The 20,969-nt window shown below is 44.1% G+C and overlaps 1 protein-coding gene across 4 annotated transcripts in view; it reads right to left on the bottom strand.

Moving 5' to 3' along the window:
• The window catches only part of mast2 (microtubule associated serine/threonine kinase 2), a 524,270-nt gene that overhangs the window by 450,190 nt on the left and 53,111 nt on the right, over window positions 1–20,969 (bottom strand). For all 4 annotated transcript variants that reach the window (XM_038794189.1, XM_038794190.1, XM_038794191.1 and 1 more), the window contains one exon: window positions 8,014–8,144. In XM_038794189.1, the coding sequence (XP_038650117.1) occupies window positions 8,014–8,144 (131 nt within the window). The remainder of the gene's footprint in view (window positions 1–8,013; window positions 8,145–20,969) is intronic.

The following is a 20,969-nucleotide window of genomic DNA, read 5'->3' as shown; positions in this document are numbered from 1 at the left end:
CTTGTTCCTCTATACAGATACTAAGATGCAGCAGTATTTAGTCCAGTATCAGAGCACAAACTAACGCTGGAGAAAACCACAGGGACATTTCCTCCTGCAGGTTACACTTTAAATCTACACATTAACAAACAAACTCAGAATTAGGAAATTTAAGACAACTGTTTGGCACCATTTACAACTGCTTAAACTAAGGAAACAGAATACAACCAAGATGGGTAAACAAGTCAGCCTATCGGGTAGAAACACAATGCCTTGGAATAAATTAATTTGCACAGTATGAATTAAGTAGGGACCAGGATCTATCAGTAGTGAGTAGGGGTGTATGCTTAGTGGCAGCAAGGGAAAGTGATTAAGATATTACAGGTAGTAGGCAATTTTTTTGCAAAACTGAGATCTTGGGTCTGAACCCTCCATCCAACTGTGACCGTCCCACCAATACCTGCCACTTTGGTCATTATCTTCCTACACTGTTTAACAGTGCCAGCTCTCACCAGGTAAGGACAGGAGGTTGATACTAAAATCAAACACAGATTGGGGAAGAGAAATGGCAGCAGCAGAATTGAGGGAATCATCTTATTCCCTACCTGAAAACCTACGCACTGTGCTCTTAATGTCTCCTCAAAGTTGTTCATAAGTAAATATTCTTAATGCAATCAAAATTCATGTTATAGTTATTACCTGATATCATATTCAAAAACAGACACAGCAATAGGAAGACTTCCAGCCTCATTTAATAAATCCCTTCTTCCCTCCCTTCCCACAAGTTGAATTTGCTTGCGATTTTTACTACTCCAACCAAACATTTATGATTAAGCATGTAAACCATTTGGAACAAACAGCATTGGTGTGATACAACAGGACTCTCCCGTAGATTTTGCATTTTTCACCAGCCACTTCCTCACCAACACCATTAGTCACAAGAATAAATATAGATGTAAATCCACAGCTTGTTACTAAGACCACAATAACTGAACTGCACATTGCCAATGTCTTTTTTTTTTTAAATCAGCATTTTACTTGTTTTTGGTGAAGATCGCGGATTTGAAGTTAGCACATTAATTCCTCTGTTCTTAATTGATGAAAATGGCTCAAGAGCAATACAGGTCTTTAGGAAAGGTTAGTGAGCCTGAAGGCATGTTTTCGAATTATACTGGTGATACACATTATATGCAACAAATACAAACATTTTTTGAAGGAAATGAAAAGTTTAAAAGTATTTTTGTTAAAGGTTCTTGGGTACAGAAAAATAAATTATTATTGATTTCACATTTAGATCCACACTCAAGGACATGATCATGAGCTTACATTTGTACGTAAAATTTTGTACATTCATCATTTTGCATCTGATAAAAAGCAAGTGATAATAGTAAAAGTTAAAAAGTATGTTTCCTGGCATTAAAACAAACCTTGATTATATTTTGGGGGAATTCACCAGTAGTTCTTTTGCTCAGTAAAACTTATTCACTTCATATTGACTTCGCAGTTAATAACATTTTTAGCAGTATATATTTTTCACCATTTAGCAATTTTATAGAGAGATTCCCAGGTCATAGTGTCATTTTATTACATATGTTTGGGAATTTGTGACAACGCGATTGAAAACATCATAATGGCAAGTGTTTCGTGAATAGATAGGAACTCACCCTTCTGTCAAATCGATAATTCCCTATTTTTCTGTCCAATAAGATGTAACCACAAGGTGGCAGTTTCTTTTCATTTTTAATAGCATTCTTCCATAAAGTAAATCAAAACGTTCCTCAGAACGCAGAAAAATGCATGAACCAGATATGACCTTGGAGCCTCTACGGCACAGTACTTCATTTGTCCTCCAATCTAATCCCTGATCTTCACCCTTTCACAGAGGTGGTTCGAAGGTCCCCTGCAGAGCTGTATTTTTTAATTTTTCATCAGGTTTAATAATAATAAAACATGTCAAAATTCTACACGTTGGCCTCTCTTCTAAGATCTGGGGGCATGGGACTGACTGGATTGCTGTACAGAGAGTTAGCAAGGATTTGACTGACCAAATAACCTCATGCTGTGCCATAATGACAATATAAATTTGATCAAGTAGCATAGGTAGGGAACAAGGATATGGTGCTGCAGTCAGAATTTAAGAGAGCTGGCTAGGAAATTAGCAAGCATGACCTCAAAAGTGGTCATCTCCGGATTAATCTCAGTACCATGAGCAAGCGAGTATGAAAACAGGGGGATAAAGCAGATTAATGCATGGCTGTAAAGACAGGATGCATCAAAACAGAGTCAGGAACAATTCCCTTGCTAAAGCTATCAGGAGGACTTAAACTAACTTGGCATGGCTATGGGAACTGGGTGGTGATGCAAGAGAGGAATATCAAGGCGCACAAAATACTGAAAGGGACAAATAGTACAAGAGTAGGAAATACTAAATTATTAGTTAGGTTAAGCAATAAGGTTTAAATTAGGGTTACAGTCCATGTATGTGAATAACCAGAGTGTGGTTTAAAAAGATTGGCGAGTTGCAGATAGCCACATAGAAATGTGACATTATGGCAATAATGGAGCCCTGCTTCAAAAAGGGCAGGACCAGGTATTAAAATATTCTTGGATATAAGGTGCTCAAGAAAGGTGGGAAAGAAGAAAGGGGGAGAGATGGCAGTGGTGATTAGACAGAGCATGGCAGAGATTGCGAGCGAGGATGTCCCAGAGGTATCAAGGACAGAATCTATTTGGCTAAAGCTAAGAAACAAAACAAAGATGTAGAAGAACAAATCTGAAAGGAAAGTACAGTGGCAAACGAATTACAGAGTGGTTTTAAGAGGGGACTTCAATTATCCAAATATCGACTGGGATAATAGTAGTGTAAAGGGCAGAGGGTAAGAGTTCCTAGACTGTGTTCAGGAAACTTTTCTGCAGCAATATGCTTCCAGTCCAACGAGAAAGGAGGCACTGCTGACCTGTTTCTTGGGAGTGAGGTGGGCCAAAGGATCAAGTGTCACTAGGGGAACATTTAGGGGACAGTGATCATTGTATCAGAATGTTTAGAGTAAGAATAATTCACTGGGGGAAAGCTGTTGCAGAAGTAAAAATGAAAGAGGATGCAGTTCAGACATTTGATGGGCGTAAAATTATTAAGGAAGAGGTATTTAATAGACTGTTTGTGCTCAAAGTTGATACGGCAATAGGATCTGAAGAGATGTATCCAAGGATAACTAAGGGGAGTTAGAGTTGAAATTGCAGAAGCACCGACCATAATTTTCTTTTTCTTTCCGAGGTGGTGCCAGAGGACTGGAGAACTGTAAATGTGACATCCTTGTTCGATAAGCCCAGGAACTTCTGATCAGTCAGATTAACCTTAGCAGCGGGGAACAAGGGGGGAAGCTTTCAACAACAATGAGCTCAATTCCCCCGAACACTTTGAAGTGCAGTCTCCGGTGAGGAACGTGGTGTGATTCCCGCCGGGTGCGTCGGCATGATCCAGATCATCCCTCTCGACCCCCTCCCCACCCCCTCCAAAATCCCCAGGTGAGGGACATCCCACCATGGGGTTGGCAAAAGCCCTTCCCTTTCAGGCGCCACCAGGTTGGTACTGCCAGGGTGCAGCACCACAGCACTGCTCCGCCACGTCCCCGACCACCCAGGGGTTGCAATGGCCTTGAAGCCCTGTCAGTTGCCAGTGGTGATTTACACTGGCTTCATGTTGCACCAGCAGTTCTGAGAATTGCAGGAGCCAGGAGAATCCCTCTTAAAATATATCCAACATATTTAAATGAGGATTTGAATATGCTAATCTGGGTCATGCCTCGGTGCGAACCAGATTATGTTTGCTGGGAGGGCCCAGAAGCATTGGAAATTGTTTGGAGCCTGGTGCAAACCCCGTTTCTGGCCTCTTCCGGAATTTTCCTGACATAGTGAGAGTTACGCTGGGTGCAACACAGCCAGAGAAACGCCCCCAATAATTCAGGACAAAATTAATAGTCACTTGGGCAAATGTGAGTTGAGTAAGGACGGCCATCATGTTTTCGTTCAGGGAAAATTATGCTTAATTGGAGTGTTTTTGAAGAAGAATCAAAGCGAGTTGATGAGAACAATGCTGCTCATGTGATGTACAGTGGCCTGCAAAAGGCATTTGGTGAAGTGTTGCATAGTGTAGCCACCTGGGGTGGCCACGTCCCGATTCCAAAATGGACATTCGCAAAGAGTACAGGGAAAATTGGACAGTACGAGGAAAACAAGCAGGTGCAAGGTTTGCCTGTGGATTGGAACTTGCAGATCCCAGACAGAACTGATACTACAAGCCAGGAGCATAGTAATGAGCTATCTCTGGGGACAAAAGAGAAACATTTAAACAATCGGTACCAGGGCAGACTCCCCGGCGCCAGTAGAGACTAAAACAAAGGCAGGCCGATGGTTACCTAGGGCCTGCCCAGCGATCAAGAAATGACCCCTTTATTGGAGAGAATCGATGCAAATGATTGGGACATGGTCCAATTAATTGGGACCAAGTTCAGAAACCGCCCAGAGAGGCACGAAACCCTTTGGGGTATAAAACAGAGTCCCCAAGGTCAGAGTGCTCTCTTAAGAACTCTTCTTCTTCACCTTCACCTTGGCCTTTGGCTCTCAGCGACGAGAGGCCCGCCAAGCACCAGCCAAGTAAGTCTAAGGTCAACGCACACTACAAGATAGGCACTCCTAGCTACTATTCTATACCAGTTCGAAGCCAGCAGTATCAGAACCAGACAACGGCCATTGTTCCTCTGACTGAGTGGGCGCCCGAAGCTAAGCATAGGCTTTTAGTAGTAGTTGTGGTTTAGTGGATAGAGTTTGTGCATGAGTAATAATTGACTGTGTGTGTAAATAAATGTGCATTGATTTCAAACTTACTAACTGGTGTATCGAGTCATTGATCAGTATTCGGTTTTGAACCTTGTGGTGGTATCAGAAAGATACCTGCCGACTCTTGAGCAAAGGTAATTAAAACAGAGCAGATTAAGGAAAGCATAACGAGCAACAATAGCAGACTTGTGACCAAAGTTAGTCAGTATTGTGAAGAAAATTTTATTTTTGTAATGTTTCTGGGGTCTACTGTGGCATTCTCCCAAGCAGGATTGTGGGGCTGTGACTGTTTGTGTCTGTGACTAACCTAATGAAGCTGGAGACTGAGTGTCTACAAAGCTGAGGACATTCAAGGGGCTAGGTATACAAGGCAGGCATTTGAGTGAACAAGGCCAAGTTGGGCGTTCTATGGGTAAATGAGGCATGGGTAGAAATTTGCATTAGGAGTTTGTCGTGTACAATTGTTAAATTTCAAAGGGAAGTAAAAGAGATAGGAAGCAAAAGAAGAGAAGGACAGCTGAGATAATGTCATAAATAAATACGGCAAAGAAATTATATCTTATTTCACCCAAACATGGTGGACATAAGAACACACAAAAGATTTTATATCCAGGGAAAGGTAAATTTTAAAGGAGGATAAGAACATTGGGAAAAGATCAAAGAGGAAAAACATATTTGAAGAAAGGTTGGGAGATGTGTTGTAAACTCTCCTGAATAGAGTGTTCGGTGCTGGGACAGAACTATGAAGAAGAAGTGAAATGAGCAGCCTTCAGCCACCCCAGAGAAAAAAAGTGTTTGGTTGCTCCAGAGAATAGTGTTTTGGTTTAAAGTCTTGACTTTCCACAGCTCAGTGGAAGTGAGAGAGCAGCCCTGTGAAATACCTCCTCTGCAGCATCAGTGGGTTGTGCCTTTTGGTAATATTACTGGGATTTTATATATTAAATATCTAGAAGCATTGTTGCCTGAAGGGGTGTTCCATTTGAGAGTCTAACCAAGAAAAATTATTTTGGGGGATTAACTTTAACTATGTAAATGTAATCTTTTGTGTTTAAGCATTCTTTTATTTTGCTAATAAATGTCTTAATTTAATATTTAAAATCTCCAGAAGTGCTATTGGAATTTGTGGCTCCAAACTTCAGTATATGTACTTTCTTGTGGTAAAATACAAATAGAAAATAATTGTGATCGCTTGTCAAGTTTCCCATTGTTGTGGATTTGGTTCACACGGCACTTACCACCTGCTGGATCATAATATAACCATTTATAGTTTTATCTGCTTATAGTCTGTAAATATATTAACTGTCTATAGTCATATCTATATCTGACTATACTGTCTCAGACTATACTGTATCAGGGTCCTCATAATAATAACTGTTATTTGGAGGGAGGGAACAATGAAAAAAAGGTGTTCAACATGAGAACAAATTCAGCCAGGCAGAGGAATGGGGATAGTTGGGCCTCTATTTAAGGAAGAAGTGAAAAGCTCCCAGGTAGTCCTGATGAACAATGAAGGTGTGTGTGAGAGTGGGGGTGGTGGGGAAGCGATTAGATGTTCAAGGACTTTTTAGGCCACCCACATCAGGAACAAACCATGCTGTGTAAATGATTCAAATCAATGCCACCAAAGCTTCTCCTCGGCGATTGACACCTGATGCAACAATGCTTACTGCCAATAGCAGTAGTTGTGTCACAGCGAACATTTTAATTCTAGCTGCTGAGTTCACAGTCTTCCATTCAGGCCAGCTTTGCGCTTCCTTCACCAGTCTGGAACATTGTCTTGCAACTTGGAAAAAATTTCAAGTCAGATTGATATGCCTGTACAATGTGTGAGCCAATACTGCCACAAAAATCTAGCAACTGTTCCTAATCTACCAATAATATAAATGGAATGATTCAACCATAACAACAAGACAACTGGGGAATTTCATTCTTTGCCAAATTCCAGATACTGGCCAGGGTTATTTAAGGTCGTCAAGAGACTAATTTTTATGGGCCAAGTTGCTTTTCCTTATTTTGTTTCCAAAAATTACTTTTGTTCAGAGATGAGAGCAGTATTTTTTTGTGCATTGTCTTTAACCATTGCATATACTTTTCTCTAGCTTCTCATATACTCTTGAAATATTTGTTAATTCATAACAAAACTTCAGATGTTCTCCTTTGGAATGTTTTCTCCCAAATCAGAAGTCTAAATTTTTTCCCCTTTTTTGCTTTTAGAAAAGGCAATTATACATAGAACATTACAGTGCAGTACAGGCCCTTCGGCCCTCGATGTTGCGCCGACCTGTGAAACCACTCTAAAGCCCATCTACACTATTCCCTTATCATCCATATGTTTATCCAATGACCATTTAAATGCCCTTAATGTTGGCGTGTCCACTACTGTTGCAGGCAGGGCATTCCACGCCCTTACCAGTCTCCGAGTAAAGAACCTACCTCTGACATCTGTCCTATATCTATCTCCCCTCAATTTAAAGCTTTGTCCCCTCGTGCTAGCCATCACCAGACGGATAAATCTTCATCAACCGGCCCTTTGAAGATAGATGACTTCACTTCTTAACATTTTCATCCATAATTATCCTCAACTTGCCTTCCTGAAAATGCAGCTTCATTTTTCCTCTTTGAGAAGGTGTTTAGATTAAAACCTTAAAAGGTGTTATATGGACGCATACATAAACCAGTTTAATTATTTCCTCATGTTGTGCCTATTGGCAGTACATATCAGAACATTGTTCCTTATGGCAATTACATATAAATCAATTGGAGGTTCTGGTTCTTAATCTCTAATTCCACGTACACAATTTAAGTTGAAGGAAACAACCAGCGAGGCCTTTTCCTCAAACATTTATTGAGTTAATTCCTAAATGCAGCACTTTCTCTGTCTAGATCTGGAATACTAACAAAGCCACTGAAAATTAAGTTGATTTGTCATACAAGGGTAATTGCTTAGAAAACTTTTCCCAAGAATATTAACACAACTCGTGTGTTCTTCTTCAACTGGATTACATCAGTGTTCTTATTCAAGTGGATTACATCAGTATCAAGCTACGCCCAAGCAGAACCCACCGAAAATAAACTTTTTCAAATATACATAACTCCCCTAATAACAGGTCCTAAAGAAAAAAAATCTGAAACTCAGTTGTATTCCTTTAACAATCAAGTTATTTTTCCAATGTGACTGTCAAACTAATCTGGACTTACCATGCCAGCAGTGAGGGAAGGAGCTGACTGCCCTAAATTTTGATTCCTCATTCGCACCAGGTTGGAGGATTCTCCAGGCACTTGACATGTCAATGGTCCACTGCTACTGGAAAGCGGGAGCAAGTGTTTACCTGTTTCAGAAAATATGAAACTTAGTGCAGAGAACAACAAAGCTAAGAAAGACTACTACATGACATCATGCACAGTGTCTCCATAGCATATACATGATACATAAAGAGATCGACTATTTTCCTCATCAACGTTTTTGACCCCTTTCCTCCTTTAACTTAGTCGCCAATCATCCTGCACACTCTTGTCCTTTCTCTACTTTCCAGCCACAAACCCTCCACCCATACATTTGATAATAATAATCTTTATTGTCACAAGTAGGCTTGCATTAACATTGCAATGAAGATACTATGAAAAGCCCCAAGTCACCACATTCCGACGCCTGTTTGGGGACACAGAGGGAGAATTCAGAATGTCCAAATTACCTAACAGCACATCTTTCGGGACTTGTGGGAAGAACCTGGAGCACCCGGAGGAAACCCACGCAGACACAGGGAGAACGTGCAGACTCCGCACAGACAGTGACCCAAGCCAGGAATCGAACCTGGGACCCTGGAGCTGTAAAGCAAATGTGCTACCCACTGTGCTACCGTGCTGCCCTTCTACCTCCTTGTCAAAAGGACAGAAGAACGAGGAAATGTAGGCCACTTAGCCCTTTGAGCCTGCTCCATCTGTCAATAAGATCAAATCTGATCTGACTGTGGCCTTAACTCCACTTTCCTGCCTGCCCCCATAATCCTTACCTGCCTTGTTGACCAAAAATATATCTAATTGAGCCTTGGATATATTCAATGACCCAGCCTCCACTGCTCACTGTGGAAGAGAATTCCAAAGACTAATGACCGTCAAGAGATGAAATTTCACCTCATCTCCATCTTTAAACGGGAGAGAACTTAATTTGAAATGGTGCCCTCTAGTTTTAGTTCCAGTTCTGAAGAGTCACATCAGACTTGAAACATTGACTTGTTTTTTCTCTCTACAGGTGCTGCCAGAGCTGCTAAATTTTCACAGTGCTTTCTGTTTTAATTTCAGATTTCCAGCAGATGCACTATTTTCCTTTTTATTTATTTTCTCGTCCTAGATTTCCCCACAAGGGGAAACATCCTCTCAGCATCTACCCTGTACAAGCCCCTTCAGAATCCTGCATTTCATTAAGAGCACCTCTCATTTTTCTAAACCAAGGGAAATAAATTAATAAACAGCCTATGAGCCCTGCAAAAAAGGGCATGCCGGCAGCCTACTCCCACGATTTCACAGCAGCAGCCTTACACGAACTGGAATAATCTCAGAGTGAGTATCTGGGTCAGCCTGCAGCACCAAATAGCATGTTGTTGATGCAAAGTGCCCCATAACCAACTCTTTTCAACAGCTTCAAATGAAAACCAAGAATTTAAATCCTGCTTCTCCATGCAAAAAGAAAATGTTGAATATGCCCAGAAGCAGACTGGAAATTTGCCAATTTTTCTGGGGGGTTTTCGTGTTTAATAGCTTTACATTGAACTTCCACAGCTTTCCTTCTCAGTGAACCTTGAGTCAAAATAAAATATTACTTCTGGTACAGGGAGCTAATCATTGGAGCAGTGAAGGCTGCCAGTGGGTCAGATATGAAGGGAAAATAAGCCAAGGACTGTGATAAGAAACAGAAGCATACAAATTGCTTTGTTTTTCAATTTACCAAATAAGAAAAGCTCCCTTGGGTCAAGGTGGTAAGTGGAGCTTCATACACTTTCCCCAGCCAATAAAGGAGGAGTTCTGAAGATAAGTTCACAGCTTTTGAGAATCTGACTCTCCCAGCTATATGCAGGTGGTGCTTAGAAGGGAAAACAAATTTCTATTGCTGCTTCCCTCCCCCTGGAAAACAGGAAAGCAAGTCCCTTTTTCAAATAGAAAAAAAAATTACCACTTGAGATTTCCAGAAACATTTGTCAAACGGAATTCACTTCAATGTAGGTCCTCTGAAATTTCACAGAACTTTGCACATTTTAAAGTAATAAATTGTAACTCAAAACCAAAATACAGTTTAACCAGAGCAACAAGATTAAAGCTTTCTCTTCCAAGATAAACTGTTGCGTGCAGCTGTGGTTCAATTGTAAACTCTCAGCTCTGAATCATAAGGTTATGGCTTCCAGTCCCATTTCAGGACTTGAAAAGGAAGTAAGGCACAAACAGAGTGACAGTGACAGGTAGAGAGGAGGTCACGCACAGATAAATCAGGGGGGCAACCAGAGCTATGGATGAGGAAATAAGGTGGAACAGAAGACAGGATTGAGATGGGGCAGAACTGGACATGGGATGGGGTACAGTTCCATAGCTGCAAGGTACTGGGTGAAACAGGAGGTACGGTCTGAAGCTGACAAGCTGCAGCATTAGGGTTTAATAGGTATAGGGAGGGGTCCTATACCTACTCGTGAGGCTCGGAGGGAGGCTCTTTACAAGATCAATTTCACACCCTCATGAGACTAATTCAGTTTGAGGTGTTACACAGGGCGCACTTGACCAAGGCAAGGATGAGATGGTTTTTACGTTGGGGTTGGATGTGATTGCTGTTCACTTGCTCCAGCTAATGCATATATGTTTTGGCCTTGCCCCAAATTCGCCAGCTTCTGGGCTTTCTTTTTTCATACTATGTTGGAGATACTCCGTGTGGATTTAAACCCATATCCACTGGTAGCCATATTTGGGGTTTCGGATTCACTGTCTTTTCACTCTGGAGTAGAGGCAGATATTGCTGCCTTTGCCTCAGATAGCCCCAAGGCAAATACTACTTGGTTCGAGGTCTCCCAATCCGCCCAGTGCCTCTGTCTGGTTAGGTGACTTAATGTCATTACTACACTTGGAGAAAATCAAATTAACCATTGGGGGTCGGTGGAGAGATTCTACCTTATATGGGAACTATTTATTTCATTTTTTAAGGATCTTGACACTGTAACTTATAGTGCTCAAGTTAATTTTGCGTTTTTGTTTCAGATTTGCTTGTCATTTTTTGCACTTGTATTCTCGTTGGTGTTTATTTTATTACGTAAAACTTCAATGAATATTTTTTTTTAAATTTTATTATTTCATGGGATGTGGGCATCGCAGGCAAAGCCAGCATTTGTTGCTCTTCCCAATTGCCCTCGAACTAAGTGGCATTTTAAGAGTCAACGACATTGCTGTGGATCTGGAGTCACATGTAAGCCGGACCAGCTAAGGACGGTAGATTTCCTTCCCTAAAAGGACATCGGTGAACCAAATGGGTTTTTACGACAATCGACAGTGGTTTCAAGATCATCATTAAAATTCTAATTCCAGATTTTTTATGGAATTAAGATTTTACCATCTGCCATGGTGGGATTCGAACCAGAGTTCCCAGGTTTCCGTGGTCTCCAGATTACTAGTCCAGTGACAGTACCACTCCGCCACAGTATAGGATGGGGTGAGATGAAGCAGGACTAAGAAAGATCGGTTGAAAAACAGGAATGATCGGAGAATCAATCTGTGTGGAGTGTGCACTTCCTCCCCGTGGGGCGGCGCAGTGGCACAATAGTTAGCACTGCAGCCTCGGTAGCATGGTGGTTAGCATAAATGCTTCACAGCTCCAGGGTCCCAGGTTCGATTCCCGGCTGGGTCACTGTCTGTGCGGAGTCTGCACGTCCTCCCCGTGTGTGCGTGGGTTTCCTCCGGGTGCTCCGGTTTCCTCCCACAGTCCAAAGATGTGCGGGTTAGGTGGATTGGCCATGCTAAATTGCCCGTAGTGTCCTAAAAAGTAAGGTTAAGGGAGGGGGGTTGTTGGGTTACGGGTATACGGTGGATACGTGGGTTTGAGTAGGGTGATCATGGCTCGGCACAACATTGAGGGCCGAAGGGCCTGTTCTGTGCTGTACTGTTCTATGTTCTAACTCCAGGGTTCCGGGTTCAATTCCAGCCTCGGGTAACTGTCTGTGTGGAGTTTGCACTTCCTCATCCTCACCAACATGCCTTCCCCAGACGCATGTCCAGGGCAGTATCGGTAGGAATGATCACCGCACAGTCCTTGTGGAGACAAAGTCCCATCCTCATAGTAACACCCTCCATCATGTTATGTGGGACTACCACTGTGCTAAATGGGATAGACTTTGAACAGATCGAACAATTCAAAACTGGGCATCCATGAGGTGCTGTGGGCCACCAGCAGCAGCAGAATGGTACTCAACCACAATACATATCCTCATGATCAGGCATATTCCCCACTCTACCATTACCAACAAGCCAGGAGATCAACCCTGGTCCATGAAGAGTGTAGGAGGTATGCCAGGAGCAACAACAGGCAGACCTAAAAATGAGTTGCCAACCTGGTGAAGCTACAACACAGGACTACTTGCATGCCAAACAACATTACTAACATTGTAATAGACAGAGCTAAGCAATTCCACAAACAATGAATCAGATCTAAGCTCAGATATGTCCTGCCACATCCAGTCATGAATGGTGGTGGACAATTAAACAACTCGGAGGAGGCTCCAGAAAAATATCCCCACTTCAATGATGAAGAGCCCAGCACGAGTGCAAATGTAATGTACAGCTGAGACATTCACAACAATCTTCAGCCAGAATGCTGAATGGATGATCCATCTCAGCCTCCTCCAGAGATTACCAGCATCACAGATGTCAATTTTCAGCCAATTTGATTCACTCCCTGTGATATCAAGAAACAGATGAACACACTGGATACTGCATAGTCTATGGGCCCTGACAATATTCCAGAAACAGTACTGAACACTTGTGCTCCAGAACTTGTCACAGCTCTAGCCAAGATGTTCCAGTACTAAAATGAAATGAAAATCGCTTATTGTCAGAAGTAGGCTTCAAATTAAGTTACTGTGAAAAGCCCCTAGTCGCCACATTCCTGCGCCTTTTCGGGGAGGCTGGTACGGGAATTGAACCGTGCTGCTGGCCTGCCTTGGTCTGCTTTAAAAGCCAGCTATTTAGCCCTGTGCTAAACCAGCCCCTGCTGAAACACTGGCATCTACCCAGCCATGTGGAAAATTGCTCAAGTATGTCCTTTACACAAGAAACAGGACAAATCCAACCCAGCCAATGAGCGCCCCTGTGGAGGAGAAAACGTATAGTAATTTGGCTGTACTGTACTTCACTCCCCAACTCAAGAGAAACCAGACAAATACTCTTACAATCGAGGCCTTTATTGCGAGCTACAGCATGAGCTGATGATGCTCCAAGTTGGCACGCCAGAGAGCCCTGATTCAAGGATTGCACAGGCAGTTATTCTCCAGACTTAATTACAAGAAACTAGCTTATACAATCAGTTGTTACTAGCTTTCTATATCCAGTCACAACTATTGATTAGGTTCACATCATGCATAGTATAGGAGAACAATATCTAATCAATACAAAGACACGTATATGCTGTCCTCTAATATTCATCACTGGCTTCTCGTTATCAGCCCTGTGGGTATCAGTCACTTCCTTGTCTGATTCCTCTTACTTAATATGCCAATTTAAAAAAAAATTACAAACATGTATCAAAACAGGTCACAGCAAATAAACACCCCGGGAAACATACTTTGTAGCAATCAACAATATAGTCTGGACAGATTTTGTTCCCCTTTATCAACCACCCCCCCACCCCCCTTTTCTCAAACCCGCCCCTGCAGAGCCCCTCAAGTCATACGTTATTTTCTCGAACTGCAGGAAGTCGTACAAGTCACCCAACCAAGCCGCTACCCCCGGTGGCGATGCAGACCGCCACTCCAGTAAAATTTGCCGCCGTGCAATCAGAGAGGTGGAGGCCACGACATCGGCCTTCCTCCTCTCTATGAGCTCCGGCTTCTCTGAAACCCCAAATATCACCACCAAAGGGTTCGGGTCCACTTCCTCCTCCACTATCCTGGCTAAGACCGAAAATGCCCGATTCCTAAAGTAAAAATCTTACAGCAGTAAACAGTTCCTTTGTGATAATGGCTCCCTTTCTGTCTACTTTCAGACAATCTGGCACCAGAGCAAAATGGTGAGATATCCCACATTATTCACTGCCATTCTTGATAATGACCATCTGTTCCTTCCCCTTTCTCGAGGCCCCATCATCAGCAAGATGGGTCCTTGGTGGTTTCCTACAGCTAACACTTCAACTAAGAAACTTAACGTGGCACAGATTAATACAGAAGAATTTGAACTCCTTCAATACAATGGATAACTAGAGTTTTAAATCCGAATCGAATTCCGATATCATGTCTAAAACTACACCCTTTCAGCCCCGTCAGTGTACTCTATTCTCAATCATCAGTAAAGTGATGGAAGGGGTCATCAACAGTGCAATTAAGTGGCACTTGCTTAGAAATAACCTGCTTACAGACGCTCAGTTTGGGTTCCACCAGGGTCACTCAGTTCCCGGCCTCATTACACCGTTGGTTCAAACGTGGACGAAAAAAAAGAGCTTAATTCCAGTGGCGAGGTGTGAGTGACTGGCCTTGAATCCAGGCTGTATTTCCCTGGGAAGGGAGGGTATTTGTTGATAACTGCAATGTTCAGCACAATTCGCAACTCTACAGATGCTGAAATGCAGAAAGACCTGGACAATATCCCGGCTTGTGCTGACAAGCAGCAAGTCATATTTGTGTCACAGAGGTGCCAAGCAATGCCCAACTCCAACAAGAGAGGATCTAATCCTCGCCCCTTGACATTCAATGGCATTACCATTTCTGAATCCCCCACTATCAATATCCTGCAGGTTAACATTGACCAGAAACGAAACTGGACTGGCCATATATACGGTGGCTACGAGAGCAGGTCAGAGGCTAGGAGCCTTGCGGCAAGTAATTCACCTCCCGACTCCCCAAAGCCTGTCCATTATCTACAAGTCAGGAATGTGATCAAATACTCTCCACTTGCCTGGAGGAGCTCCAACACACTCAAGGGGCTTGACACCAAAAATGGCAAAGCCGCCCGCTTGATTGGTGTAATGTTCTTTCGAATGGCCTGATTTATATTACAAGAACACTCGTAACTAAAGCGATAAATGATTTATTGACATTAACTGTGGGTCAAATATATACAAAACAAACAGCTGAGCAACCTCTCTCCCCAGCTCCCTCGTCAGTCTGAGGTCAGTCTGAGGTCCCTTGATTCTAACATTCACTTATTTTCTAATAAGACTCTTAGTGGTCAATCAGTGAATGACAACACAACAATGATATCATCACAATTGGTACATAATCTACTGCCTCAAACATCCCCACACTACCAACACACAGTGGCAGCAGTGTGTACCATCTGCAAGGTACATTGCTGGGAACACCACTACCTGAAGGTTCTCCTCCAAGCCGCTCACCATCCTGACTTGGAAATAAATCGTTGATCCTTCACTGTTGCTGGGTCAGAATCCAGAAACTCCTTCCTCACAGCACTGTGGATGTACCTACACCGCAGAGGCTGTAGTGGTTCAAGGCAGCAGCTCACCACCATCTTCTCAAGGGCAGCAAGGGATAGGCAATAAATGCTAGTCTGGCCAGCAAAGCCCACATTTTTTTTAAAGTTTTGATCTGCTAGATTAGTTCTGAATCTACCCCATTCAGCATAATGGCTATGCAACACAACACAATGGAAGGTATCCTCTGTGTGAAATGGGGCTTTATAAGTATTGATTGGTGGTCATTCCAACAATACTGTCTTGAACAGATGCATCTGCAGTTCCTTGCTTTGTGAGAACAAGGTCAAGCGGGTTTCTTTCTTCGTGTTCGCTCACCACCTGTCGCAGGTCAAGTGTGACAGAAATGTTCTTCAGGACTTGCCTAGCTCAGTCAGTACTAGGGCTACCAAGCCACTCTTGGTGATGAGCACTGAGGCCCCCCACTGGACACTGAAGTGCATTTTGTGCCCTTGCTGTCCTCGATTTTTCTTCCCAGTGGTGTTTAACGTAGAGAAATAATGATTCAGCAAGTGAGGGAGGGCGATATGTGGCAAACAGGTTGGCAATACACTGCCAATCTGGTTAGACTACAATCCAGGACTACATAGATGCTGAAAAGCAAAAACAGCCGGAGATAGATAAAGTAAAGCGATGCCACAACCAACGGATCAGAGCAAAGCTCTACTGCCCTGCCACATTCAGTTGTGAATAGTGGTGGGAAACTGAACAACTAACCTGAAGAAGGCATCTCCACAAACTTCCCCATCCTCAATGATGGGGGAGCCCAGCACATCAGTACAAAAGACGAGGCTTCAGCATTTGCAACCACCTTCAGTCAGAGGTGTCGAGTGGATGATCCATTTTAGCCTCCTCCAGAGGTCACCAGAATTACATATGTCGGTCTTCAATTTGATTCACTCCCCATGATATCAAGGAACAGCTGCAGCCTCTGGATCCAGCAAGGCTATGAGCCCTGAAAATATCCCTATTAGTACTTATTTAAACTTTTCTCCAGAATGGCTCACATCCCAATCCAAGCAGTTTCAGTGCAGCTTACAATACTGGCATCTGCAATATGCAGAACTATCTGGGTTTACCCTGTCAACGCAAAACAGAACAAACCCAATCCCGCCAATTCATGCCCCATCAATCACTTTCAAGCATCGGAGAAGTGAAGGAATGTGTAACTAACAGTGCTATCAAATGCAACTTGCTCAGAAACAACTATACTCAGTTAGATGTCTGTCAGGGCCACTTGGCTCCAGGTCTCAAACTTGGTCCAAAATCATGGACAAAAGACATGAGTGCCAGGAGGTGAGGAAAGAGTGTTTGCCTTTGACATCAAGGCAATATTTGACCAAGTGTGGTATCAAGAGGCCTGGTAAAATTGAAATCAATGGAATCAGAGGGAAAGCACTCTACTGGTCGGAGTCACACCGAGCACAAAGGAAGGTAGTTGTGATTGTTGTAAACTTATCATCTCAGCGAAGCTGGACTTCTCTGTAGAAGTTCTTAATCCGAGGCATAACTATAATCGGATATTTCAATGTTTTTTTCCCTCCATCATAGGGCCAGAAGCAGGGATGCTGAATACAATTTTCAACTCCTCAGAAGAAGTCCATGCCTGCATGCAGCAAGACATGGACAACATGCAAGCTTGAGCTAATAAATGGCAGGTAATATTCACACCACACAAGTGTCAAACAATGACCATCAACAAGAAAGCATCTAACTATTTCCCTATGACATTCAACACCATTCCATTGCTGAGTCCCCAACCTTCAACATCCCGAGGGTCAGCATTGACCAAAACCTAATTGGACCAGCCACATAAATCCTGTGGGTGTAAGATCAGGTCAGAGGCTGGGAATTCCATGCTAAGTAAATCTCCTGGCTTCTGAAGGCTTGTCTCCCATTTTTAACTAGATACAAGTTGGATGGGTGATAGAATTCTCTTCCCTTGCCTGGATGAGTGCAGCTCAAACAACACCATCCAGGACAAAGCAACCCACTTGAGGGCAGCACGGTGGCACAGTTGGTAGCACTGCAGCCTCACAGCACTGAGGCCCCAGGTTCGATCCCGGCTCTGGGTCACCGTCTGTGTGGAGCTTGCACATTCTCCCCGTGTTTGCGGGGGTTTCGCCCCCACAACCCAGCGATGTGTAGGGTAGGTGAAATGAAATGAAAATCGCTTATTGTCACAAGTAGGCTTCAAATGAAGTTACTGTGAAAAGCCCAGAGTTGCCAAATTCCAGCGCCTGTTCGGGGAGGCTGGTACAGGAATTGAAACGTGCTGCTGGCCTGCTTTGGTCTGCTTTCAAAGCCAGCAATTTAGCCCTGTGCTAAACCAGCCCCTGGTGGATTGGCCACCCTAAATTGCCCCTTAATTGGAAAAATGACTTGGGTACTCTAAATTTTTTAAAAAGCAACCCACTTGATTGGAACTTCATCAACTATCTTAAAGCATTCACTCCCTCCACCATCAGTGCACAGTGGTAGTGTACTATCTGCAAAATGTATTGCAACAACTCAACAAGGCTTCTTCAACAGCACAGCACCTATCAAACTTGTAACCTCCTCCGCCTTGAGAGACAAGGGTAGTACACGCAAGAGAATCAGCAAGTTTCCCCAAGTTACACACCATCTTGACTTGGAACCATATTGTTGTACCTTCACTGTCGCTGGGTCAAAATCCTGTAACTCCCTTCCAAACAGTACTGTGGGTGTATCTACACCAGATGTACTGCAGCAGTTCATGCAGACAGCTCAGCACCACATTCTCTTGGACAATTAGGAACGGGGAACACTTTATCCCAAGAACAATTTTTTTAAATATGATACCTAGAGATGTTTGCAGCTGTGAGCAAGGCCAAAAGTAGGGGTGATAAGTATCAGCTGGACCTCATAAATCCAATAGGAAATATGGAGCAATTTATTTGGGAAAATATATGGAACACACCAGGATTAATTGATTCAAATAGTATAAATACATTCAAGAGGAATCTAGAAAAGAGGGAAAGAAATTGAAGCATATGCTGATGGGGTTAGACAGGAAGGGTGGGAAAAGGTTCATGCAGAGCAAAAGCATTGGCGTGGGCCTGTTGGCCAAATTACTGGTTTCTCTGCTGTAAATAATTCGGAATACTTTGCACGCCAGAGTGTAATATGCTTCCCAGTTCTGCCACAGTGTGCATCATTGATCTTCCAATATTGACTGACTCCAGGATATCCACCTCATGCTCACAGATGCCGAACTTCAACCTGCAGTGCTGTCACACTCGGGTGTTGCCACATCACCACTACACCCAAACATCCCTTCTCCACAACATGATCAAACCAGAATCATCTTACATTTTTCAAAATGCAAAGCCATCATTGGCTGGGCTCTGGGTCAATACTTCTGTCCTGTTGAAGTACAGGCTTGGTTAACGATAGATTTCCTTCAGCAACAATAGAGCAGTAAAATGTCTGAAGAGGAAGAGATTGGGGTTACATGTCTACCATTCCATATCTCAATTAATGTTTGCATTTAAAGATAAAACATTTTCACCACCTGGGTAAAGCTCCTATACAATGCTCCCATGGCGAGCGTACGGACAAACAATACCAACTCCCAATACTTTCAACTGCACAGGGGCACCAGACATGGATTCCCACTGTCCCCGCTGCTGTTCGCCCTAGCGATCGAACCGCTAGCAATCGCGCTCAGAGCAGCAAAAAGCTGGAGGGGGATCCGAAGGGGAGGCAGAGAGCACAGAGTCTCACTCTATGCAGATGACCTGCTCCTCTACATTTCGGACCCACAGAGCAGCATGGACGGAATCATTGCGCGAGAAGGCTCCAAACTCAACATGAGCAAAAGCGAGATCTTCCCAGTACACCCGCAAGTAGGGGGGGCAGCACTAAAGGGGCTGCCGTTTAAACAAGCCTGACACAAATTCCGCTACCTGGGGATCCAAATAGCCCATGACTGGAAAGGGATCCACAAATGGAACCTCACCAATCTGACGGAGAAAGTAAAAAAGGACCTGCCAAGATGGAACACACTCCCACTCTCCCTCGCGGGGAGAGTTCAGACGATCAAAATGAACGTACTGCCCAGGTTCCTCTTCCTGTTTAGATCCATTCCGATCTACATCCCCAAGAGCGAATAAGGGGATGGATCAAGGAACCAGAGGCCGAGTGGGTGCGCGAGAGGAGGCCTCCTGCGTGAGTGCGTGGGGACCTCCCTCTGGGCCCTCACCACGGCAGCACTCCCATCCCCACCTAAAAGACACTCCAGCAGCCCGGTAGTGATAGCCACCCTCCAATCCTGGAACCAACTGCGGCAGCAATTTAGCCTGACCAAAATGTCGGACAAAGCTCCCATCTGCAACAATCATAGGTTCACACAGCACTGACTGACGCCACCTTCAAAAGGTGGGGGCAGGACGGAGGGACACTGACAGTCAGGGACCTATACACGGACGGCAGGATCGCAACACTGGACGAACAGAGAGAAATTTCGGCTAGCCAGGGGGAACGAGCTAAGGTATCTGCAGCTTAAAAACCTCCTACGAAAGGAGACAAGGACGTACCCACAACCGCCACGACAGACACTACTGGAAGAAGTACTGGACGCAAGCATACTAGACAAAGGAAACTGTAGTGACATGCAAGACCGACTGATAGAAAGGGCCGACACCGTACTGGACGCAACAAGAAAGAAATGGGAGGATGACCTGGGGATTGAGATAGGGTGGGGACTCTGGAGCGAAGCACTGCATAGGGTCAACTCCACCGCCACGTGCGCAAGGCTCAGCCTGACGTAGCTAAAAGTGATACATAGAGCCCACTTAACAAGAACCCATATGAGCAGGTTCTTCCCGGAGGTGGAGGATAGATGTGAACGGTGCCAAGTAGGCCCGGCCAACCACGCCCACATGTTCTGGTCTTGCCCCAGACTTGTGGAGTACTGGACAGCCTTCTTTGAGGCACTGTCCAAAGTGGTGGGAGTGAGGGTGGAGCCATGCCCAAAACTGGCGGTCTTCGGGGTCTCGGACCAGCCAGATCTATTCCTGGGGAGGAGGGCGGACGCCCTTGCCTTTGCCTCCCTGATCCCCCGCTGTAGAATCCTGTTTGGCTGGAGGTCAGCAGCACCACCCAGAGCTTCAGAATGGCTGTCCGACCTCTCGGAATCTCTCCAAATGGAAAAAATCAAATTCGCCATCAGAGGGTCAGACGACGGCTTCCACAGAACGTGGGAGCTATTCACGCGAATGTTCCAGGACATGTTTGTGGCCAACGAACAAGAGGAAGAATAGCCAGGTAGCCAAGAATCAGGGGAAAGTAGCCAAGGCATGAAAGGGAGAGATAGACCGGGAGGGAGGGAGGGGCGGGGAGAGACAGCTAAACCCGAGGAAAGAAAGGTGAACCATGGGGGGGGGGGGGACACAAGAAAGGAGAATCAGCGAGGTGGAGGAGGGGGGAGGGGGCAGGGAATTGGGATCCGGATGGAAGGCACGGG

This window comes from Scyliorhinus canicula, chromosome 4, assembly GCF_902713615.1.
Source record: "Scyliorhinus canicula chromosome 4, sScyCan1.1, whole genome shotgun sequence".
Classification (NCBI taxonomy): Eukaryota; Metazoa; Chordata; class Chondrichthyes; order Carcharhiniformes; family Scyliorhinidae; genus Scyliorhinus; species Scyliorhinus canicula.
Note: the sequence above shows the minus strand (reverse complement) of the source record. Positions and strands in the feature narration are given on the sequence as shown.